The 24,927-nt window shown below is 52.4% G+C and overlaps 1 protein-coding gene across 1 annotated transcript in view; it reads left to right on the forward strand.

Annotated features, from left to right (window-relative positions):
* The first annotated feature begins 223 nt into the window (after window positions 1–223).
* The window catches only part of ADAMTS15 (ADAM metallopeptidase with thrombospondin type 1 motif 15), a 31,358-nt gene continuing 6,654 nt past the window's right edge, over window positions 224–24,927 (forward strand). Inside the window, exons 1-6 of the mRNA XM_054005637.1 lie at window positions 224–1,512; window positions 14,935–15,067; window positions 16,926–17,093; window positions 18,465–18,748; window positions 19,742–19,919; window positions 24,520–24,701. Of these exons, the coding sequence (XP_053861612.1) occupies window positions 547–1,512; window positions 14,935–15,067; window positions 16,926–17,093; window positions 18,465–18,748; window positions 19,742–19,919; window positions 24,520–24,701 (1,911 nt within the window). The 5' untranslated portion in view covers window positions 224–546. The remainder of the gene's footprint in view (window positions 1,513–14,934; window positions 15,068–16,925; window positions 17,094–18,464; window positions 18,749–19,741; window positions 19,920–24,519; window positions 24,702–24,927) is intronic.

Raw genomic sequence — 24,927 nt, forward strand, 5'->3', positions numbered from 1 at the left:
AAACAACCCCAAAGTGGAACAAAGTGCAAACCAGCTGCAGGGGAGGAGAAGGGGAGCAAAGGCCAAGAATAACACCAGCACACCAGCAACTCTAGCAGTTTGGTAACAAGCTGCTCTGCCTCTTTAAAAACTTGCAGCCCTGTGCAGTGATAATAGTATTTGGAGAGCTACAAGTGGCTGAGGGCAGGTCCAATAAGCGCCCTCAGCACCTCCCTCCCCCCCCCCCCCCGAACTCTGGTTACAAATCCTCGCTCTTTTGCCCATGACAGAAATGTATATAAACCCCCAGAAAAGCAGATGCACTTGAAAAGACAGGTACGGGGGGCAGGGGCTGGGTAGCCCCTCCACGGGCGCTGGAGTTGGCGAGGCTGGTGCTGAGAAGAGCGCGCTCCTGGGGTCCCTGGCAGCTGGATTACCGGTGCGAGCGGGTTTAGGTGCAGGCTTTGATTGTTTCTTTCCCCCTCGCATGCCTGGATCAAGCGGCTGCGGCTGCTGATCTGAAACTGCCCCCTCGCCTCGCCATCCCCTTCGGCAGCGCCTGGGATCATGCTGCTGCTGCTGGGCATCTCTGGGCTGTGCCTAGCGGTCCTGCCCTCGCTCTGCTCCCCCCTGGAGAGCGAGATCGTGACCCCGCTCCGCTTAGACCCGGACATCAATGGCCGGCAATATTTCAAAAGGGGCCCGGAGGAGCCCAGCCCCCAGGGGGTGATTTTCCAGATCACCGCTTTCCAGGAGGATTTCTACTTGAACCTGACTCCAGACGCGCAGTTCATTGCGCCCGCCTTCGCCATCCACTACCTGGGCGCATCCCCCAGCGCGGCCAGGGAGCGCCCCGACCTCAGGCGCTGCTTCTACTCCGGAGATGTCAACTCCGACCGGGAATCCTTCGCAGCCCTCAGCCTCTGCGGGGGACTCCGGGGGGCTTTCGGGTACCGAGGGGCTGAATATCTCATCAGCCCGCTCCGGAATGACACCGGGAACGGGGCGCTGCGGAACAGCCAGGGGGAGCACCTCTTGCAGCGCAGGAGCGCGCCTATCCAAGCCGGAGACCCCACCTCCAGGTGCGGCGTGGGCTCCAGCTTGAACCCGGCCATCCTGCAAGCTCTGGAGAAATACAAAGGCTCCCAGCAGCAGCGGAAGAAGCAGCTGAACGAGACCAGGCTGCCCAGGAAGAGCGGCCGCTCCAAGCGCTTCGTCTCCATCCCCAGGTACGTGGAGACGCTGGTGGTGGCGGACGAGTCCATGGTGAAGTTCCACGGGGCTGACTTGAAGCACTATCTGCTCACCCTCATGGCCACGGCGGCCAGGCTCTACAAGCACCCCAGCATCCTCAACCCCATCAACATCGCGGTGGTCAAGTTCCTGGTCATCGGCCAGGATGACAAGGGGCCCAAGGTCACCGGGAACGCGGCGCTCACCTTGCGGAACTTCTGCGCCTGGCAGAAGAAGTGGAACAAAGTGAGCGACAAGCACCCCGAGTACTGGGACACCGCCATCCTCTTCACCAAGCAGGTGGGTCGGGGGGCCGCGCGCAGGGAGGGGAGGGGTCGCAGGAGTGGGGAGAAGCGGGTCAGGCTTTCCTTCCCTGGCACTGGCTGGGACACGGCCCTTGGCCAAACGCAGCACTGCGCCCTTTCTGCAAAGTTGCCCCTTGCCCCCTCCTGCCAAAGCTCAATTCGCTCCGGCGCGGATGGCGCAAAGCAAGCCCCGTTCCGCTGTCAACCCTGCAGCGGCTCAGGTGAGAGCTACACTGTCCTAGCAAAGGCAGGCCGGGTTGAGGCATGCGCAAAAGCGCAGGCTGGAATTTGCAATGTCACTTAACTTACAGTATGTCTATTCTGGTTGCTGTTGCCAATACGGCCCGGTCTCCCCCAGCTCCAGCCTCCCAGAAAGCGCTGAGTGATAGGAAGCACTAGCGTGGATTTAGCATTGAATCGGCGGGTGCGCCCCAGGGCCAGTAGGAGGCGCTCTAATGATGAAATGTAAGGCAGCTGAAGCTATTCCAGCCGAGCTGTGCGTGTGCATCTGGGTCATGAGCTTGATTCACACTTCCAAAGGCAGGGGGAACGCTGAATAACAACCCTCCTCCCACACAGCCAGTTACAGAGTTCTTCAAGGGCCCGAACTCGGGCTGGGAGGGCAAAGATGATGGTGAGGGCGGAGGGTCGAATTAGAACGAGAGGGCAGCCCAGGGCTTCTGCTGGATGCATGGCATGCGTGGAATGCCTTCTGAACAACAGCCCAGAAAAATCACTGTCACAGGCTGAGTGCCGCCAGCAAACCGTTCATGGTCACTAATTTCTCCTTGGTGCATTTTCACCAGCCACCAGTTTGCAGGTATTTTATATCTGACAGGAAGGAGACCCCCCTCCCCCACGCCCAGCACTAGTATCTATCACAGCTCCTGAGTCTCTGATACAAAACAGCAGAGGTGGGGTCACACTGGGGCTCCCGACAGGGCACAGGAACTTGCTTCTCTTTGCAACCCGCTCGAGTCCATCTGAGGACAGCCTCAGAAGCAGAGCACGCATCCGGCCCTGGTTTCCGAGCCTTCCTCCTCAGCTGGGAGTAGCTGGAAAGCTCAGGCCTGGAGCCGGTGCCGTGCATTGCACCTGCCAAAGAGAGAGCCTCTCCCAGCTTCACACTTCCTCTGACTCATTCGCTTGAAGAGCCCCATGAGAACCTGGAACTCGCTCTCCTCCATTGGTCCTGAGTGAATTTAGTGCTGGTGAAAGGTGTCAGATCCCTGCAGGCTGGAGTCCTCTCTCTGTCCACAGAACAAGTACGGCGCAGGCAGCAGTGGAGATGGCTTCCCCACAGCCCCTGCTCCTGTGGTCTGGAGGGAGACCCTCTGAGGCTCTGCTGAGAGATGGAAGCATTAGACTTGATGTGTTTCTTTCTCTTTGCCTCATTCAGTCCTTGGACTCAGCTGATGCCGCCAGCAATGGTGCCAATGTCAATGCTGTTTGGGATGATTATTTTGCCGCCTGGTTAACTGTGCAATGGGAACAAGATGGAGAGCGGCAGCTCACTTGGCATGGGCCCCTAAACAGCCAGCAGATGGGAACGAGTGACTTTCAGTCACCGCCCGCTCGGACTGGATGCAAACAGATGACATGCTTGAAACTTCCTTGGAGAAACTCTGCCACACTCAGACAGCCTCTGGGCTCCTGACTGCCTTCAATCCCTGGGAGGAATCCCACTTCTCCCCATGGGAAATGCTTGCACACATCAAGTTTGATATTTGCCCCTTAAAATACTCAGAATACTTCACCCCAACTCGTTAAAGCACTCTGGGCTTTGCACTCCCTTTCCCATGGCTGCTGTTTGCTGAATCACATCACATTGCTGTTCGGATGCTTATGTGTATATTGAAGCTTCTCCTTTCTGCTACAGTGATGAGTGCTATTGACAGACTTAACTAATCACCTCCAATTACCTAGCTGGGCCTTCAGACGGACATAGGCTAGATTGTACTCTCAGCTACCCCTCTGCAGTGCCTACACAGTGTGTAAACCAGGACAGAATCTGGCTCAGTGGACCAAATCCTCATCCTGTTTGTTGAAAGCAATGGGAACTTTGCCACTGGCTTCAGTGGGACCCGGATTTAGGTCAGTGACCGTGATACCGTGTGGCTATAGACATTAATGGGGTGAGATGTTACTTGCTGAATTTGGAAATCACCGATGGAAGATGTCAGGCAGGAGAAAGAGGCTAGTCAGAAAGAGAGGAAATGTCTACGAATACACGATATCATGGCAATCAGCTAGGGTGGGTTGGACAATAGGGAAAAAGCGCATAGAATAGTGACAGTGATTCTTCAATTCTCTTTTCTCTACCTCCCTGCCAACCTGCTCTCTTTATTCTGGGGAATTAGATTCCGGAGCGGAAGCTGTGGGGGCATTTCCGTAACTTGCGTCCTAGTAAGGCACTCATGGAAGGAAAGGCTATCGATCACCACAAGACTTAATGATCAACATGATATGAGCACCACAGACCGGTGACAACAACTAGTGACCTCTGATCTACCCTGGAATGGTAGCAACAAAACCAGTGACAATTTCAGCGATGGAAATTCATCTCCTCAGCCCACGTCCTTTAGCTGGGCATGAATCTCTTTAAATGGGAACAAAGGCAGACGGCCTGATCCAAAGCCTGCTGAAGCCAAGCGCTTCAATTGGGCTTTGCTTCAGGCCCTGCCTGGTTTACGATTGTTGCAAGAACAGGCAGCATGTTGACACTGTCCCCTAATGGGCCAGATTCCCCCCGGCATAAACCTGTTGAGGTCACTGGAGTTACACCAGGGATGAGTTTGGCCTTAAACATGCACGTGCTGCCACATTGGCTCCATTTTTTACGCATGACAAAACCGTCCATTCCTGAAACCCCAATGCAAGGGCACATGATCAACACAGACATCTGCCTTCCCTGAACTCGTCCATCTGTGGTCTCCTGGTACCCAAGAGTTTATCTTCCTGCCAAAAGGCTGTTACATAAACCCGTAACTTTTATTTCGTTTAAAGGCCAATTGATAGGCAGTTTCCAGTTGTAGTCAGCAAGTCGCTGATAGATGGAGTTGTCCTTTCTCAATCTGGCATCAGGCGCTCCCGCACAGCCTTGTTTTCTATGATGTCAGTTGCTCTGGATTGCGGATATGTCCTTGGTGGACTCATTCTGTGCATCTGGCCAATTCAGGTCTGCCAAGCAAGTGTGAGCAAGAGATCTCGATCTTCCCACTTTAGCTGGTGCTTGAATAAGGGGCCATTGGAGCATACGGCGTTAAGATGCACAGCTGTCCCTTGTGACTGCACCTACGGAATGGAGAATGGGTCTGCAAGCGGCGTCCCGTAACTTGGCTGCATTTCCAACCATCTGGAAACGGATGCTCTGCAGCTTTGTCCGGCTTGACATCTGCCAACGATGACCATGGAAGTTCTTAAAATATCTACTGTCGTTAAATGGCTGGCTTTGCCAAACAGCTGTTCCCTTTACTGCTGTGCACCAGAGGCAGGAGAGGGTATAGAATTCCATTACCCATGGACTCAAGGGTGGGGAGCTTAGAAAACATGCAGCGGAGGAGGGAGGAAGTTCCATCCTCTGAGTGTTTGACACAACTGCTGCAAGGTTCCCTGCAGCCAACCGGCAAAGCATCTGGAAAGACACGGATTATGAATCACTGGGGAGGCGGCCAAGCCTGGAAGGAGAAATCCAATGGGGTAGCAGTGAGTGGTTGCATAATCCTGAGTTGCTCTAGTGGGGATAAGGAGAAAACTGAGTATCATATGGGATTATGGACCCCATGGGAGATGGGACCACAGTTGCCATGCTTGGCTGGTGAGAGGCAATTGCTCGGGCCCTATGTGGAGATGGTGGCATCTCTGTCGAGCCTGCCAAGTTGCGGCAATGACAGTTTGTGTAGGCTGTTCTCCAACAGCCACACAATGGAGGGGGCTAGGAAAGTCTAGGAAGGGACGGAGAAGAAATACCCCTCCTTAGAAAGTGAACGCCCTCATGCACAGAGCTATCTACCTTAGCAAGAAGGAGGCGAGGGGGAATTCTTATTCTATACTCCGTTAGCTCAGGAGTTATTGGATTCAGATGGCGGAACACCTCTGCTGCCCAGTTCATCATCTCACGATGGTGGGCAAATCAAAAAGAAGCATGTAGACCCCCTGGCGACCCTCCGTGATGTTTGAGAAAGGAGTGTGGGCAGCACGCTGGCTGTGTCTGTTTCATCTCCCACGAGCGCAGCTTGGTGGGGCAGAGAACGGTCTAGCTGGGAAGGATAGGTTCTCTTGCCTTGCTCTGCCATTGACTCTGTGTCACCCCGGATGAGTTACTTCATCTCTCTGTGCGCCAGTTTCCCTATTTGTGAAGTGGCTGGAAATACAGGGTTATGGTGAGACTCGGGGCCTCGGAATGAGAGGGCTGTTGGAGCAAAGTATTATCACCTTGTAAAGGACCAGTGGGCAGAGCCAGACCAGGAGAGCTGTGTCTGGATCAGGCAGGGTGCTGGCGTGCCAGGCAAGGCCTTAGTTTACTGTAAAATCCCATTCTTGGACCGGTACTAGTATCATTTTCAGCATAGCCAAGACAAAGTGAAATAATGACCATGACTTATCTGTGAACATTCTGCAAATCCCATTGGACGCAGCAGCTGTAACTGGGCTGTTTCCACCTTCCACCCTTTCCCATCATAGCCAGAGCTGAGGGGATTTTAAATGGGTGACACTTGCGTATGCGGTTAGCATTTTCCTGGCTTCCAGTGGGATGGGAAAGCTCTCCCTAATCCAGGCTCCGATGCTTTCAGCCCCCTCTTGAGTTCTGGTGGAATCATGTTACATTGCTTGATGCTGGAATCTCTGGGGAAATTCTCTGGCATGTGCTATGCAGAAGATCAGATTAGACGAGCCTAAAGAATCCATTAGCCTCAAGATCTCTGAGGATTCAGGTAGGAAAGGAGACTGTTTTAGGGAAGGAATAGTTTGTTTTGGATTTGTTTGAATCTTCTTGCTTTGGATTCTTCCTGCTACCTCTTTCCAACATGTAGTCTGCCTATCTAGGCGTCTATAAATTGCCATCCCCGTAGTACATAGCTCCTGCCTCTTCCCCGTAGTCCCAATAACAATCTGCCCTTGTGCTGCTACTGCTAAATCTTCCTGCATTTAGGAATATGCTTTGCCCACCTGCACATTTGGGCTTGGTCCTCTCCTGTCTTGCACCTGAGCAAGGTGGGTGCAAAACGCTGCGAGGCCAGGAGTCTCCACCCGCTTGCACCAATGGTGCAATTTCACACCTGCTCATTGCACAAGTACCAATGCTGACACGAGGCCGTGGAGGGTCAGGCTCTTCGCATTGCAAACTCACACTCTCTTTTCTCTTTTGTTCTTCCCATTTACTCCCCCTATTTCCTTCCCTTCCCCACGACCTGTAACCCCATCTCCTCCTAATTGCCCCTCTCTCTTTTCTCCCTCTCTCCTCTGTTCTTTGTCCCCATCTGCTCTCTGTAGAGTCTCTCCCCGTACAGAGGAGATGCTATCCCATTGTTACTCTGGGAGCCCCCAGACACATCCCCAATCCCATGTTTTGGAATCTCTTACTCTGCCGACTCCTCTTTGAAACTCCCCTCACTCTGTGGCCCTTCGCTGACCTTTCCGAGCCAGGTTTGGGAGCTGGCTGGACCTCCAGTGTGGCTGGAGGAGGGATTCTCGGTGGGGGTGAGGGGCACGGCAGGTGGGGGTGTGGCGCTGCCATCTGGCATTTCAAAGGGGAATGGCACCAGGAGGCTGAGGTTCAGATTTGAACCCAGGCCCAGAGGTTAAAGGAGGGCCGGGTAAGAGCTGCTTGTTAATCTATCCCTGCAGTCAGCGGACAAGGTTCGCAGCAGTAAGTGGGTCAGTGTGTCAGTGCAGGTGTTCGGCAGGGAGCCAAGAGCGCTCTCAGCCAGCAAGGAAACAGGAACTCTTAAAAGAGCAATGAGACTCCGAAGGCCGGGTTCTTCCCGGTGTGTCCCCACGGCGCCCTCGCCCCTTTTAACCAAGGCCACTTGCCCTCAGTGGCTCTGCCTGTGGCAGATACTCAAGCAGACTTACCTAAACTGCAGCCAAGGGCTGCTTTGCTACTCGGTTCCAGGAGGGAGCAGATGAGCCTAGAACCGGGAATAAATGGTTGCTCTGGAAACACGAGGCCATCTTCAGCTCAGCACTGGCTCCTTCACAGAAGGGGCCCAGCATTTGGCTTTGTCTGGCCAGTTTGAGGCATCAGCCCTTACTTGTACTGCTACTACTACAACTCTGCCCTGCCTAGTAGTTTCCTGGCGTACAGCTCCAAGCACTTTACAAAGGGAAGGTCAGTATACGTACCCCTTTGTACAGATGAGGAGGTTAAGCCGCAGAGAGGGGAAGTGAACGGAAAAGGGTCCCACGGTACGTCTGTGTCTCCTGACTCCCCATCTAGTGCCTCATACATTGGATGCTGCTGCTGCAGCCTTCGCAAACATGCATATTTCCCCTATATTTATCTAAGGCATTTATCTGGCCCCTGCTAGCATGGTACCTGAGCGCCTCATACCCTCTAACGAATTTATCCTCGGAACACTCCTATGCGGTAGGGAAGTGCTTTTATTCCCGTTTTTACAGATGGGGAAACTGAGTCACAAAACAGTTAAGTGACTCACAAGACGTCAGAGGCAGAGCAGGGATTTGAACCTAGGTCTCTGGCTAGCATCCTAACCACTGGACCAGGGGTGCCGTTCAGAAGCAATGCAATAATGAACAGACTCATACCTCCTTCAGGCTGTGAACACCCAGACCTGCAGCCCTCAATGCTCCCTGGAAATGGTGATGGGGCTTTCCCTCCCTCTCCCAACAGAATCCAGGCCCTGACACTTTGGATTTCAGAGGGTCTGGTTCTGGTCTCGCTTACCTTAGTTCTAGACAGGTGTGGCTCTGTTGATTTCAGCGGGGTTACTCCTGGTTTGCACCAGCATGAGTGAAAGCAGTCAGGCTCCGTGGTCCCCATGCTGCTCACTGTTTCCCTTGGACAAGATTTAACAAAAAATACAAAAACAGAAAGAGTGAGATGGAAAGTTAAAGGGCATAAACTAGGAGCGAGATCACAGAGATCCGACTTGCTTGGCAACAGACAATCCTACTTTATCGAAACCAGATTACATGAGACTAAGCTAAGTACCCTCTGTCCCTCGTGGGAAAGCCAGGTCAGCAGCACTGCTGTCTAGCAGTTAGTAGATCAGACCAGGGCTCCCCCTCTGCTGGAGATGAACCACTCACCTCTCAAGGCTGGGGGGCAGGCTAGGACTTGCAGGGGGCAGGCTAGGACTCCTGGCTTCTATTTCTAGCTGTGCCACTGACTAAAGTAGGTCACTTACCCTATCTGGGCTCCAGTGTAAAGTGAGGCTCATAATACCAGGGGGTATGAAGATTAGTTCCCTGGTGGTTTGTTAAAGTGCTTTAAGAGCATCAGCCGTGAACGTCCAAAGCACTGAATGATGGGAAGTGCCCGGGTGTTCCTACGCATTGCCGTGACGCCCGCTTGGCACATAGGCAAGTCATGCTGCTGATCTTCTGGAGCCATGGACAGCCGCAAGGGCAGCGTAGAGCCAGTCTGTCTGAGGAGTTGAGATCGATGTCCATCCCTGGCGGGCAGGATACAGGGGCCTGGCCATCCTGGCAGAGGCATGGGCACGACTGCCTCTGAAGTCAGTGGTCAGGAGTTCATGCAATGGTGGTGCTGCCCACACATGACGGAGAGACTGTTGGCCTTAGGCCTGTGGAATCCAACAGGGCCCCGTCGCCAAGAACTGACTCACTACAGGCCACTGCAACAGGTGGGGAGGAAACTGGGTAGTTTCCTCGTGTCTCGCTGCACATAGGCCCCCACAACCTAGGGCTGCCCCTTGGAGAACAACAGAGACAGAGCGGTTAAGCCAGCTCTCCTGAATTCCTCAGTGGCCATCAGGGCTATCTCGGTGATGGATTTGCTGAGTGCCCTCTTGTAACCTGCCTGTCAGAGAAAGAGAGATTTCCCTCAAGACATATGAGCTACAGCCCTCAGCAGTCAAGGGAAGAAAGCTATAGGACCCTCCTGCCTGGGCCAGGCCCTGGAGATAAGCCGCCAGTTTGCTCCCTGCCCAATTGTGGCTTTAAGCTTCAAAGATCAAATAAACCAGATCAGGCTTCCACTCCCCCAGCTCTGTCCATGCACCTCCTTCCTGGGATTCCCACTCAGCTCTGCCAATGCCCCTCAACCTTAATCTGCAGCAACCCCTCCTAATCCTTCCATGGGCTCCCAGGGCAGCTCTGCCATCTTATCTCTGATATCCGAGTTGTAGTCCTCTCCTTGTCACCAGTTGTGTCAAAGTGCGTGATGGCTTTGTGATGCCGATATGTTCTCACGAGGGACCAGGGTGAGCCCATCGCGTTCATTTCACACGCAGACAAGTGCCGGTTTGTCCATCCAGTTCTTCAGTCGTGAGAGGCTTGCTTCTTTACTATGCAAAGGCCAGCCCTTTCCCCACAGGTTATTACCCTGATGTTTTCAAAGTATTTCATGAATTCTCAGCCATGTGCTTGCTACTAAAGCCAGCGGGGCAGGGCCAGAACTCTCTGAAGTTGCTGACGTTGGTATTTATCGATGGACGAACCTTGAATAAGCCCCCAACGGTTTGGATTCTTATAGGAACTTCAGTTTGGAGACCACCTCAGCCTCTCTTGTGCAATTACACAGCATAAGAATGGCCATGCTGGGTCAGACCAATGGTCCAGCTAGCCCAGTATCCTGTCTTCCGACAGAGGCCAATGCCAGGTGCCCCAGAGGGAATGAACAGAACAGGGCAATTATTAAGTGATCCCTCCCCTGTTGTTCAGTCCCAGCATCTGGCAGTCATCACCGGACTGTGTCCCTGACCATCTTGGCTAATAGCCATTGATGGACTTGTCCTCCATGAACTTATTAAATATTTTTTTGCTGTTGGCCTGGACAGGAACGTATCATGAATCACTCTCATTTATCCTGTGGTAGCACCCCAAAAGCCCACCTATTGTAGCTTGATCCCATCCACATTTAAGGTGGGAGAGATTCCCTGCCCCTTTCCGCAGCCTGTCCTGCGAGCACATCCTCTCCTGGATTCCTGCCTCTCCCACCTTGATCTCAGAAGATGATAAAGGGGTGAAAAATGATGCTCGGCTCTTCACAAACAAATGAAATGTCAGCGTGTAAATTCCAGGCAGTTACTTCTCTTGCCAGACTCTCCCCTGTGGGGGCACTTCAAAGGAGAGTCCAGGGCTGCCTAGAAGGGAAAAACTTTGTGGAGCTGTCAAGTGGAATCCGATACGAGAGTCCTGGAGTGAGGCCGGCATTGGGGATCGGTCACCTTCAGTAGGTCTCCTTAACTCCCTCTCTCCCTTGAGCTCTGGAGAAAGAGAAGAGTGGAAGGACATTTAGTGCTTACGCAGCACTAATACTGTGTATTTGAACAGTGACTTATCTGACCATATGATTTGTATTACAGTAGCACTTATTGGCCTCAAGAGAGATCTAGGCTCTGTTGTTGCTGGGCCCTCTTTAGACATAAAGCGAGGTACAATCCCCTGGCCTTCCTTCAAAGAGCTCATCATTGAAATAGACAGAACAGACAAAGGCTGGGAGAAAGGAAATGTGGTTATCCCTATTTAACAGATGAGAAACTGAGCTAGAAAGACGCTAAGTGACTTGCCCAAGGTTATCCAGAGAGTCTGTGGCAGAGCCAAGAATTGACCCTAGATCTTTCACTCAAGGAATGTGATGGTCCAAGCACCGTACAGGGATTCTGGCCCCAATCCTGCCCCCTTTGCAGACAATAGCAAAACTCCCACAGATTTTAATAATGCAGGAGCTGACCCTAATGAATGCATTCTCATCACTCGCTCCATACCAGGTGTGTAAGGGTCACCACCTGCCTTTTACAGATGGGGAAATTGAGGCACTGAGAGGTTAAAGACCCAAACCGTCAAACTGCCGTACCAAAATCCATATTTTGACATCCAGATAATTGGTCTGGTTTCACCAGAGGCGCTGAGCCCCGGCAGTTCCCATTGACCTCAGCAGGAGTTGTGGGTGCTCAGCGCTTCTGAAAGAGGGGTTACACCTCTTGTAACCTGGCTCCTTCCACACCCACCCCTCCTCTGGAATTTAGATTGGATGCTCCTTGGGGCAGGGCCTGTGCTTATCATGTCTCCTGTGAAATGTCGAGCATGCTTGGGGGTGCTCTAAGATAATCAATACTGTGTCTGACTTTAGGCACCTGAGGGTGAAGATTCTGGTTTAAGTGATTCGTCAGTGGCAGAGGTGTGAGAAGAACCCAGGAGTCCTGACTCCAAGTGCCCTGCTTGGATTGCAGTTCTTTCAGAGGGGAAATTTCCCTTCCCCCCGTGGCTGTGCATCCCCAACATCTCTGTTATCTCTGTTATGTAGTAGACTATTAACATGACTGCATGTGTTCTGGTTTAAGGGAATTCCAGGCCCTGATGTAGTGAGCCAATCTGGTTCTCTTCGCCTGTGAACTACAAAATAAGGAAGCAATTTATATCTGGCAATGGCACTGCCCAGCTGAAGTCTATATACCAGCCTCTGTCTCCATAAGCAACATCTGGTAGACATGGTCAGTCCTGGCTCCGAACAACTCCAGCAGAGCGAATGGCATGACCCCTGTTTGGGGCTTCTGCTTTCAGTGGCTGTCACTATTGTCTTCTTCAGCATTGTCTGTGTGGTCACATGGGAACTAGGGGGAAAAGTTGGGTCAGACCTAAACCTCCCAGCCTGGGAAAGAAGGGGAATGGGTTACAAGGAGAGCAACTAGTTGCCTTCAGGGTTTCCAGCTGGGAGATAAAACTTACCTCTCTCTGGTGTTAACTGGGAGGCTGCAGATTTCCCCAGCTGCAAGGACCCTTTCGGCAGCACCTCATCAGAGTGGGAGAAGCTTCCTCTATGAAAGGCTGTTCTGGGTTTGACAGAGAAACCCCCTTGTTCCTCTCTTTGGGGCTGGGGGTAATCTCCCCACCTACCTGCTTCCGTAAGTCTATCTGCCTCAGGTGTTTAGAAAGCCCCCATCTCATAGGGGTGTGTCAGAAATAGGAATCAAACCCCACTCTCCTGAGCCCCAGATTAGCATTTTAACCACTGGACCACCCTTCCTAGTAGGTACAGTCTCACAACTGCATCCTTCATCTCCGGCACGGCTCCCCCATCCGTTTCTCTTCCTCCGCCACTTCCATGCTCATTCCTTCTGAAAGGTTCTCCTTTGGTGTGGCACAGAGACAGCACCAGCTGGGGGCGAGAGCATGGGTATAGGTCTTCTCTTTCCGGAGCTGTTACTTCCCTACTCTATGCCTCAGTCCCCACATCTGTAAAATGGGGAGAGTGAGACTTACCCTCTTGGAAATGCGCTCTGAGATCTTAGGATGAGTGGTGCAAAGTAGGATTATCATTATCAGGGTTCAATCCATTGGTTAAAAAGGCAGCCCATTCCCTGCAAGCTTCACAGAGTGCCATCTCCTCCTCCGGAGAATGAATCATGCCATTCACTGGCTTGTGTATGACATTCACTGGCTTGTGTGAGCCATCTGTGTCTGGAGCGCACAGATAAACTGCAATGACCTGTGAGGGCTGAGAGCTGCAAATAGCTTGTTTAGGGTAGGGGAGTTTAAGCAAATGTTAGGGGAAACTGGTGCACTGTTTGCATATTTGAAGGAGGAGGGCTGGTCTGGTGGTTAAGGTGCTAGCCAGGGAGACAGAAAGCCTAACTTCAACTCCTGGGCTGTAGGACAGGCTTCCTGTAGGGCCTGGGGCAAGTCACTTCATCTCTCCAGTCAAGATTTACTTACGACTTTGGATATCTCAGTTCTTGTGGACCCAATCTGAGACACCTGAAAGGGACCTGATATTCAGAGAGCAGATGCTCAGCGCTTTCTGAAAAAATCACATCTTGTTTAAGGTGTCTTGAGTTGGGCACTCAAAATCGCCAGTCCCTTTTGAAAATCTTGGTGTTTGTGTCAATTTCCCCAGCTGTCCCAAGCTCCCCATCCTTTGGCAGTCTGGAGCATTTCGACTCTAAACTCTTTGAGGCATTTCGACTCTAAACTCATATGTCTGCCTCTATGTTGATACAGTGTCTAGCCCTCTGGGGTCTTGATCTCAGCTGGGGCCTCTAGGCGCTTTAGTAATACACATCATCAATAACGAAAATGAATATGCATGTGTATGCACTGTGCCTATAACAATAAGCAAGTGTGCAGAATATTTTGATGATATTTGCCTATGCTTAAAAAATATCCCCATTGTGCAGAAGCCCATTGTGAGAGCGGACAGATACTCTACGACAGAGGGCATCCTCAGGCTATCCTCTGGCAGGGACTAGTCCTGCTTTGGTTTCAATCAGACAGACTAGTGCTGGACAAATCTCAGGCAGTTCACAGCTTTGGTTCAGATAATCCCTCTGCAGCCTGGCTCCTCTGAACCTCTGGGATTTGCAGAATCAGGCTGGGAATCTGGCAATCAGGTGCTTCTTTGTGCCATTTCTGCTATGCCCTGGAAATACTCTCTTACGAGTTCACAGTTCTCCAGTGCTTCTGGACCCATCCAGAACTCAGACAGTCTGGAGCCACTATGAAACTGAAAGGGGAGAGGGGAAGGAATGGAATAATCTTCTGGCCCTTAAAATTTCAATTTCCGTTTGAATTGCGGGCGAAGGTGGGGCCAGTTCTTGTTTAACTCAGACTGCCTGCCTGCTCCCAGTGCAGCGCTGGCATGGGGCCTGAGCCAAAGCCCACGGAAGTCAATGGGAGCCTTTCCAATGAATTCAACAGACTTTGGAACTGACCCATCAACCTCTCACAGCCAAGCAGAGGTGAGAAACTGACCTGTCTCCTTCCTTTGGGTCTGATCCAAAGCCAGGAGCCCTCCCATTGACTTCAGGGGGCTTTGGGTCAGGCCCTTTGTCCTTCTGAAACAAAAAGAAGTCAGGCTGCCTCCCCTGGTGTTTAGGCTGGGCCCCTTCCCTGTCTATAAGGGCCTTAGAAGTCAGGAATCTGTGTCACTGAAGACTCAGGAAGATGTTATATATATGGTATCGCTGATGCCAGGGTTAATTCCAAACGTGTCATTTCATCGCACTGGACAGCCCAAGGTGGTGTGTATTTTAGGTCAGTGAGCCACAAAGGTTTCCTGGCTCCTACTCACTGTAAACAGGGATGTATGGTTCCTATCCTGTTGTCTCCTATCATTCTTGTTTTCTAGGGGTTAGTTAGTGCAATAATAAAAGCCACGTGCTGGCATCTCAGAGGGGTCCTCTGGTTCTGGCGTCTCAGGGTCTGTAGCATCCGTGCAATCCTTGCCTGCCGCTAACTGGTCCAATTTGTCCTCTCCCCATGTTCTCTGCAGGATCTGTGTGGTGCCACCACCTGCGACACCCTGGGGATGGCCGACGTTGGCACCATGTGTGACCCCAAGCGCAGCTGCTCGGTCATCGAGGACGACGGGCTGCCATCCGCCTTCACCACGGCTCACGAGCTGGGTAAGGGGCTGAAGTTCAGGGCAGCACCTGCCCGTCCCCTTTTGTGGCTGCTCCCTCGTTTGTTTGCGGCGCGGCTTTTGTGGGAACAGAATTTGGCTTTCTGGACCCACCCCTGTGCCTCAACTTCACAGGTCTCAAAGCGCGTGGCACCCAGTGGGAATCTGAAGTGCAGGAGAGCGAAGTGACATGCCCCAGGTCACACAGGAAGGCGGTGGCAGAGTCAGGATAGAACTCAGAGTCCTGATTCCAAGCCCACTGGAATATGCTGCCCCGCTGAGAAAAGCATGACTGCGTTTTCTTGTACAGTTTGCTGACTCTCTGTTCCCCTTGCTGTTCAATGCTAGCATCACCGGGGGTGTGCTTCCATGGCCCGCATGAGTGTCTGATCTCCCGGGCAAGCCATTCATTCCCTGTGTTCTCATGCCTCTGCCTCGCATGTTGTCCCTCAAACAGTTGCCAGACCATTTCTGGTTTTAATAGCGAACGCCTCCATCCATCATTCTGTGGCTTAGAAAGCTGCCACTTTAACCAAACCCACAGCAGAGACGTGGAGCCCCAGGCTGCGGTTGCCACCTGGGGGGAAAAAAAACCCCAACCCATATCCCAAACCTGCTAATGTTTATGGCTCCATAATTAGGAGGGAAGGGGGAGGGAGGAAAGCCTGAGATGTTTAAAATAACCCTGAATTGCAGCCTCAGGAAGTTTAGACAATAGCCAAGTGTCCGGAACAGCTTTCTGGGGAAACTCCACCTCGGGGTGAGAAAGCGAGACGCACCGGCTTTCTTCCCAGCGCTTCTGGGAGGCGAGAGACGAACTGTTGGAAAACAGCTGCTAGGAAAGCGAGTGGGGCCAGTGCGGGCGGGTCAGGCGTCCCAGCTATATTTTGTTGTTGTTATTGCCACTTTTGTTCAGTTTCCAGGATTCGGGTGTCCTGAAATAACACACCAAGGCTGGGATGCATTAGGCACGCACCTAAATCCAGAGACACTTGCAGTCCCTGGGGGGGTTGAGCAATGAAATCGCTCTCTCTCTTCAATGTTCTTTCTTTCTTCCTTTCCTTCTTTTCTCGCTGAATAACCCGCATCCATACATGAAGCAGATGGTGTGCATTTTGGCCAGCAAAGTGCCGGCTCAGAGACCCCACTGGCAGTCTTATAACTTGTCCGTCTTAAGGGCGATCTGATTTAAACACAAGGAACAGAGCTTGTGGAGCCCGGGGTCAGGGGGACAGAACACCCAGACCATTAACCACCGGGCTGTAGGTATTTCAGAGCTGTTAGTCCCACAAGCAAAAGGATTTCGTCTGGCTTAGCCAGAGTGGCCAAGATTTGGGGTGATGTGACTCATTAGCATCCGGGAAGATCACACAGGGGCGGAGGGGAGAGACATCATCTACTAAGGCAATGATGGTTTGGCTGTTACAGCAGGGCTCATATAGGTGTGGTGGGTCATCAAAGCAAATGAGGGCTTCGCGGCATTAGCTAGAGCAGGGTCCGTGCCAGTGGTCTGTGGCGCAGCTTGCCGGATCCTAGGGGACTAGCCAGATACGTATATAAACTGAGACTAAGCGCACTACCCACGTATAGGAGACTTGGTCAGATCAGAGCCTCCTGCTAGAGAAGGAGAAGTTGCCTTGTGACGAAAGGATGGCCTTGTGGCTCAGACATGGGCCTCCTGGCTTCTTCTCCTGGCTCTGCCCTAGGCTTCTCAGACAAGTCACTTGGCTTCTCAGAACCCCAGGTTTCTCAGCTGTAAAATGGGGATCATGGGACTGACGTTGTGAATTGCTCTGAGATCTACGGGTGAAAAGCGCTGCGCGACAGCTCGGGACGACTAACGGCCCCTCTTGCTCTTCCAGGGCACGTGTTCAACATGCCCCACGACAACGTGAAGGTCTGTGAGGAAGTCTTCGGCAGGCTGAAGACCAACCACATGATGTCACCCACCCTCATACAGATCGATCGCGCCAACCCCTGGTCGGCCTGTAGTGCCGCCATAATCACCGACTTCCTGGACAGCGGGCACGGTGAGCTGGGCGCGCTGGGAAGGGGGACTTGGCTGCCGTTGCTGACGGTGGCTCGTCGTTATCGGTGTCTTAGGTGCCGTGAAGGCGTGCAGCACTTAATAAAACAGATGGAGGGGCCAAATCCCTGCCCAGAGGGGCCATCCAGCTGGCAAGGGTTCAGACACAAAGTGCGGAGACACTGCGGGGAGGAGAAATGGGTAAGCAGCGAGGGCAGGCGTTGGGAGCCTGTAGCTACCTACTCTGGTGACGGGACCCATGCTTGCTCTGTGGTGAGATCCGCTCCATCCCGGTGCTCTGGGTCAGTGCAGCCCGGGCTTTTACCTCGCCTTCTCCCAGCTGTGGGTCACCAGTCCCATTTCGCCCGCTGGGACTTGGTTTAAAACTGGCCCTGCAGTTCAGGAGCTTTAAGTGTGAAGAACAGAGCCTTTCCCTCTCATGGGGATGTGGGGGTGGGGAGGGAAAAAGCATCTGTGCTCCTCACACCAGATGTCTGCAGCCTTGAAGCCCTCACACAGCTGAGCTGGGACGTCCCTCGGCTCCACAGACTCCAGCACAGTTTTCCCTTTTTAAACAGTTTACTTTTGGCAAGCAGTAAATCATATAAGCTGCGTTCATGCAGGGAGTCAATAGCGGCCGAGGGCAGATCAGCTTGGGCCGTGGCTAACTCGGACTCAGTGGTTTCTTGGTTTCAACCTGGCTAAACCAAAGCCAGGTCAGGCTAGAGAGTCCTCCTGCCTCTGCCCACTGACATCCCCTCCCTCTGCATGCACCATCTCTATTGTGCTCATTGTTGTGGGGTCTACATGATGTAAGGGCTAGATACACAACTCCTGCAGCCCTCTCCTGGGACGCGCCTCTGAACAACTCACGGCCAACATGCTTATGTCTTGTGACCTGGAGGGGTTGGCTGAGATTTTCAAGGGCATTCGGCTTTAATAGGAGACGTGTGCCTAAATCCCCTAGACCGATCTCAAAAGCTCAATAGTTACTTCTAAGGGTGAGGGGAGGCTGATCACTGGCCAGTCTGATGGAGCTGCTAGTCAGTGCCAGTTGCATTGGTAGGTTTTGTGTAATGGACCTCTGTACCTGTAGGAACTGGATGGAAACCATGGAAACGACAAATGCTGTTGATTAGAAAAATCACACAGGCCTTGTTAAGAGAGAAGAAAATCCAGCTGTAGCTTTACTTGCTGGCCTCCTGCTGCAGTGAGTTCCACAAGTTATATGGTGCCAAGTAATGGGTCTGTCAGCACCAGCCATGAACGTCTGCTTTGCATGCTCTCCAAGGCTTGGGTGCAGCAACACCATGTATTGAATGCCTGGTCAGTTGAATGGTATCTCCCATTTAATATTTCTCTCACTGCCCCGCAGGGGACTGCCTGCTGGATCAGCCCATCAAGCCCATCTCGCTGCCGGAGGACCTCCCTGGGGCCAGCTACAACCTCAACCAGCAGTGCGAGCTGGCCTTCGGCCTCGGCTCCAAACCCTGCCCCTACATGCAATACTGCACCAAGCTCTGGTGCACGGGGAAAGCCCGGGGTCAGATTGTTTGCCAGACGCGCCACTTCCCCTGGGCCGACGGCACCAGCTGCGGGGAGGGGAGGTTCTGCCTGAAGGGCACGTGTGTCGAGAGGCATAACATCAGTAAGTACAGGGTGAGTACCTAACCGCTCCGTGCTGGGGGATGTGAGTGGGGAGGGCAGGGGGTATATAAGGTGAAGCTCGGCAAGGCAGCTTGGGCTGATGCTGAGAACATGTAGCTCAGAGTTCTTTGTGCACTGAAACCAGGCGACGTAGTGCCAATGCTCTCCCAGGGGCTGGCCACGGGAGGGGCATGGCTGAAAGCCACCGGGCTGTACCCCGCTGCAGGGAGGAAAGCAGCCAGAAGTTGAAGGGGTTTGTCCATTCCCCACTTGCACAGGCATGCTAGTCATCATCGTCCTTGAACCCAGCCATCGTGACCGATTCCCCAGGGCGCTGGGTCTGGCTGCAGTTATCCAGGGCTCCTCCAGACCGGATAGCCGCAGCGTACTCTTCATGAAGCGGCCTCACCACGGAGCGAGCACTTGGAGGGCTCAGAGTGGAGTTCATCTCCACGGCCGCCATCCAAGACGCTGGCTGTGACGGGGTGTGTTGCTTGAACTTGTTGCAAACAGGCCAGCCAATTCCAAGCACTGCGGAAAGTCGGCAAGCTAGATTGGAAAGGCCCCCACTTCCCATCTGTAACCCAGGAGGCCAAACTGAGTCCCCAGCAGGTGTATAAACAGCAAATGCGCTTGTGGGGATGGAGAAGAGGAGGAAACAAATGATTATCTTTTGCAAAGGACTTGCGGCCCTGGTTGCTCAGGCTGAGGCCCCCCTCGACTTAGCTCTTGCCCCAGGACAGAGCTACGCCCAAAACGTCGCTCTGAAGCAGCTCTGCTCTCCTCTTGGTGCCTGGCAAGTGTTTTCTCATGGCACCAGGTGTGAATGGCTTATGCTGGGTGTGGCAGCTATAGAGGGTAGAGTCCCTTCTGCTTAATGCTGGGTACCCCCATCTGAGTCTGATTCCCTCCATAGGGGACCCAAATATTGCACGCCGGGCTGCTTTTGAAGAGACCTGGCTGTAGGGCAAAGGGGTTTTCCTCTTAACACCCTCTCTCCCGCAGGTGGAAGGCAGCTGGGGGAAGTGGACCCCATACGGGCAGTGCTCTCGGACCTGCGGTGGGGGAGTCCAGCTAGCCAAGCGCGAGTGCAACAGCCCAGCGCCTGCCAATGGAGGGAAGTACTGCGAAGGTGTCCGAGTCAAATACCGCTCCTGTAACCTCGACCTTTGTTCTGAGTCAGGTGAGGTTTCCCCAAGGGATGGGGCCAGCCGGGAGGGCAGAGACCTGCCCTGGCACTAGTTTCTAATGGGCACAGTTGGGCCTTGCAAAGAGCTGTACATGTTCAAGCAAACCACCAATCCCAAACAGCTACCTGCTATCCCGCTCAGTCCCGTTGCTGTTGGTTCTCCATTGTGCTAATGGTGCTGTTAGGTGTCACTGAAGTTAGTGGCGGATGAGGGTTTTGGAGGTGTGAGCCTCAGGAGGTTTGGGTCAGGTGACCCCAAAAGTTGGGCAGCTTTTCTGCAGGTGACACAAATCTCTCTGGTCTGCAAATCAAGTTAGAGATCTCAGTAGGTACCAGAGGAAGGCAGTTCAGTGGTTAGAGTACCTAGAGACAGACTCGGTGTGTGGCCTCGGGCAAGTAACTTAGCCTCTCTAGGCCTCAGTGCCCCGTCAGTGAAATGGGGACAACAGCACTGCCTACCTCGCAGGGGAGTCGTGAGAATAAAAACACGAAAGACTGTGAGACACTCAGACACTGTGATGGGATGGAAAAATGTTCCACAGGTTGAGTGTGTGGTCAGTACGGATACAAAAACAACAGAGCGGTGTCTCAACCTCTTGAGACTGCAAAACTGAGCAGGCGAATGAGGGAAAACAGACAGTCAGAAGGGATTTTCATGCCAGAAGCGAAGAAAACAGCTCTAAATATCAGTTTACAATGGGTCTGGGGAGATCTAAAGTAGGTAACAGTTTAATGGGTGCTTGTGTCTTTTAGTAGAATCCACTTTGGCTCATTCCTTCTCTGCTCTATTTCCACTCAATCCAGCTGAGCTGGAAATACCATAAAAATCCCAGTTCTCATGGTATTTCTGCCCTGGCCAACATTCAAAGGCCCACGAAACCTGGTTGATGGGGCAGAAAGGGAAAGTTAACCACACCTGAAAATAGCTGGTTTGGGTTTTTAATTTGCCCACGTTGATTAGGAGGTGGTATTTGCAGCTGGTACCATCTGACCTAACTCCACCTGTAGTATAAGGCAAACAATACATCATCAGAGACTAAAGCTCGGACAGATGTCTGCAACTGTTGTTTCATCTGTGCACAGCAGAACTAAAGTTAGAGCATGTGAAAAATAGGCAGAATTTTTTTGCGCGCACGCAAAGTAACTGTAATCAAAAATCCAATTTTCTGGAACATTCTGAGCACTTTAAGCTGGCAAAAAATAAGCAAGAACATTTTGGAAAAAATGTCAAACATTTTCGACGAGCTGTAGCTAGCATCGCCATAGCAACCACTGCCCGGTTTGAAAGTTTAGGGACAATTTCGCTAGAGACAGTGAGCCCAATTCTCCTTGGCCTTGCTGCTGTGTGCAGTCATTTATAGCAGCCTATTTTATTGAAGCCAACAGAGCATCGCCAGCTTACCCAATCAGAGAACCAGGCCTGGCCATGGTACTACAGTAGAATATTACGCACTGGATAGGTGGAAGTGACTTCACAGCTTGCAGGGCAGGGGAATATAGTGCTAGTTCATGTGTGTGAGAGAGAGATTATACACTCCAAAGTTACTACGTATGATGGTCCCTAGGCAGGGCCGGTGCAACCATTTAGGCGACCGGGCGCTAGGATTTGGGGGGCGCCATTTTCTTCGGCAGCGACCGCGGCGGCCGGATCTTCGGCAGCCCCGGTCGCCGCTGGCATTTAGGCAGAGGGAGCTGAGGCAGTGGAGCGCGGGGAGGGCCGCCTGCAGCAAGGGGGGGAGGGCGGCACGCAGGGGAACTCCCCGCTCCAGCTCACCCCTGCCCCGCCTCCTCCCCGAGCACGCGCCTCCCAGGCTTGCGGTGCCTAAGCCGATTGGCGCCGCAAGCCTGGGAGGCGGGAGAAGTGAAGCAGCCACAGCGTGTTCGGGGTGGAGGCGGAGCAGGGGTGACCTGCTTCACTTCTCCCGCCTCCCAGGCTTGCGGTGCCAATCAGCTTAGGCACCGCAAGCCTGGGAGGCGGGAGAAGTGAAGCAGCGACGGTGTGCTTGGGGAGGAGGCAGGGCAGGGGTGAGCTGGGGTGGGGGGGGGTGTGCTTCAGGGCGGAAGGTGGGAGCTACCGTGGGGGGGCAGGGCTCAGGGTGGTGGCTCGGGGACGGGAGGGGGTCGCAAGGTGGAAGTTTCACCTAGGGCGTGAAACATCCTTCCACCAACCCTGTCCCTATGCACCACCACAACAGCTGTGCTCTTCTGGGGGCTATGCAGATCACTAAGCCCACAACAAAGCCACTGAGAGCTGGGTACAGAGCACTGTCAGCTGAGGGGTTCTGGCTAGGGAACAGTCTTTCAGGGGAGGTCAGGCACGTCCAGTGTCTGAGTATCATTAGAAAACGCTGCACAAGTTTGAGAAAGGCAGATCCCATCAGTGACACTGATGATACAAACCCCGCTTTCTATTTCCAACCCCCGAAACACCATCCCCCAAGCAGAATTTTGACCCCAAAAAGAGAGAGTTTCCAAAGATGCCATGAAATCCTCTTGGAGCTTTGCTACTCTTACTGATCATGTGCGGAAGCCGCCCAGATACCATGGCGATGGGCAGCAGTCTAAAACCTTTCAGATAGATATCTAACAACCCCCTAACATCCCTGCACAGTGTGAGACCAATACCCCAGGCTCTGGAAGGTCTTCTGAGCGTGGCCTTCTCACAGAATTATTCAGAAGGTCTGGAGAGTAACCAAGATTTGTGCAGCTCAAGCGTGGATCCATTTGGAAAGGCCTGTTCAGTTAACTTTTCCTCCTCCTTCCCACCAGCAGGACCCAACTCCTAATGCCAGCTGCTCCAGCTTTCTCCCCGCACATGCCTCTTGTAATGTGCTGGGGGGAATTACCTAACTCTTCACAGCTGGGCTCAGGCATAGTCATGGACAGGAGCCACAATCTCTGCACTGACGGGCTGCAGCTATGTGCTGTAGTTTCCTCTGCTCAGGAGAGAGGGTTAACTCTTTCCTTGCCATCTCCTGGATAGGGTCTCTTTGTGTCTCTTCTAATAATATAACTGTCAGATGTCTTCTTCAGGTTTTACTGCACACTGCTCAGAGGCCTTGCAAGGAGTGCCAAATACACCGATAAAATAAACAAACATAGTTTGGAATGTCCATGGTATGCTCACACGTTGAATACTGTGTGCAGTGCTGGTGGCCCCATCTCAAAAAAGAGATATTAGAATTGGAAAAGGTACCAAGAAGGGCAACAAAAATGATCAGAGGCATGGAATAGCTTCCCTGTGAGGACAGATTCCAAAGACTGGGACTCCTTAGCTTAGAAGAGAGACAACTGTGGGGGGGGGAGGGGTAGAGGGGAGATAGGATAGAGGTCTATAAAATCATGAATTGTGTGCAGAAAAAGTATTATTTACCCCTTCACATAACACAAGTACCAGGGGTCACCCAATGAAATTAATAGGCAGCAGGTTTAAAACAAATAAAAGGAAGTATTTATCCACACACCGCACAGTCAACCTGTGGAACTCATTGCCAAGGGATGATGTGAAGGCCAAAAATATAACTGGGCTCAAAAAAGAATTAGATCAATTCAGAGAGGATAGGTCCATCCATATCTATTAGCCAAGATGGTCAGGGATCCAACCCCATGCTCTGGGTGTCCCTAAACCTCTGACTGCCTGAAGCTGGGACTGGATGACAGGGGATGGATCACTCAAGAATTGCCCTGTTCTGTCCATTTCCTCTGAAGCACCTGGCACTGACGACTGTCAGCAGACCCAGTATGGCCATTCTTATATTCTTACTGTGTTGCTTTGAGCAAGTCACTGCCCAACTCTGTGTCTCACTGCTTCCCTATCTGTAAAATGGGGATAATACTATTTACTCTCCTTTGAGACCCTTGGGTGAAGAGCTGTATTATCTTTTATTACACATCTTGTTCCCATTTCTGAAAGACTGCAATAACATCGTGTCCACCCCGTCCCCCCTTTACTAGATATGGCCTGCAATATGAGGCAGTGATTGCCAAGACGTGAGCCATGCACGCAGACTTTACAGTCTTGCCGGTTTCATTTCTCCCTGGAGTAAAAAGGTGGCAGTTGTTTCGAGCAATGGTTGTGGGATGTTACCCCTGGAACTGACACTGGCTTAGCTGTGAGTGTGGCTTGAAGTGGCTTTCTGTCCCTCCACCATTGGTGATACCGTCCCACTGTTATCGTACCCCCACAAACCACTCTCCCTTGTATCATCTCTTCATTGGGGGTGCCCTGACTATACAAAGAGTCAGACAAGTTTCCTCAGAGTCTAGGACATAACATGTCTCACTAATTGCAACACCAAAGCTTCATTTGCTTCAGTAAACCCAGAAAGCCAGATAGTCTGGCAGACACTTACAATCCTTAATAGTCCAGTTGGGGACCAACTCAGACCAGCCATACATTTGGAACCAGACCCTAGCCACACTCGTGTAAATCAGGAGTGACTCCACTTAAGTCAGTGGAGCAGAACTGGAGTAAAACCAGTTGCAAGGAGAGAAGAATCTGACCCTGGGCATCCCCAGATTCCATGGTGTGATACTGTATGGCTGAGGATGTCCTCTCCAGTGAAATGCCCACGCATGCTTTGTATCCTTCCAGAGCTAGGAAAGAGTTTCCGAGAGGAGCAGTGCGAGGCTTTCAACGGCTACAATCACAGCACCAACCGGCTCACCGCCACCGTCTCTTGGGTCCCCAAGTACTCGGGAGTCTCGCCTCGGGACAAATGCAAGCTCATCTGCAGAGCTAATGGCACCGGTTACTTCTACGTGTTAGCTCCTAAGGTGAGCAGGAGAACAAACAGTGTGAACCGGGGACCATGGGGGGAGGGGGGCCTCTGTCAATGAAATCGGGTAAGGGGCTATAGGGAAACACAAGGGCACCTGGAAATGAATGAACAGAAGGATTTTTTTTTGACCCAGCGGGTGACGTTTAGAATTCACTGCCCCGGAGGCTGGGATTCAAGAAAAATTAGCCTGTTCTTTGGCTATCGGTGTTATCATGGGGCAT

This window comes from Malaclemys terrapin, chromosome 15 (genome assembly GCF_027887155.1).
Source record: "Malaclemys terrapin pileata isolate rMalTer1 chromosome 15, rMalTer1.hap1, whole genome shotgun sequence".
Classification (NCBI taxonomy): Eukaryota; Metazoa; Chordata; order Testudines; family Emydidae; genus Malaclemys; species Malaclemys terrapin.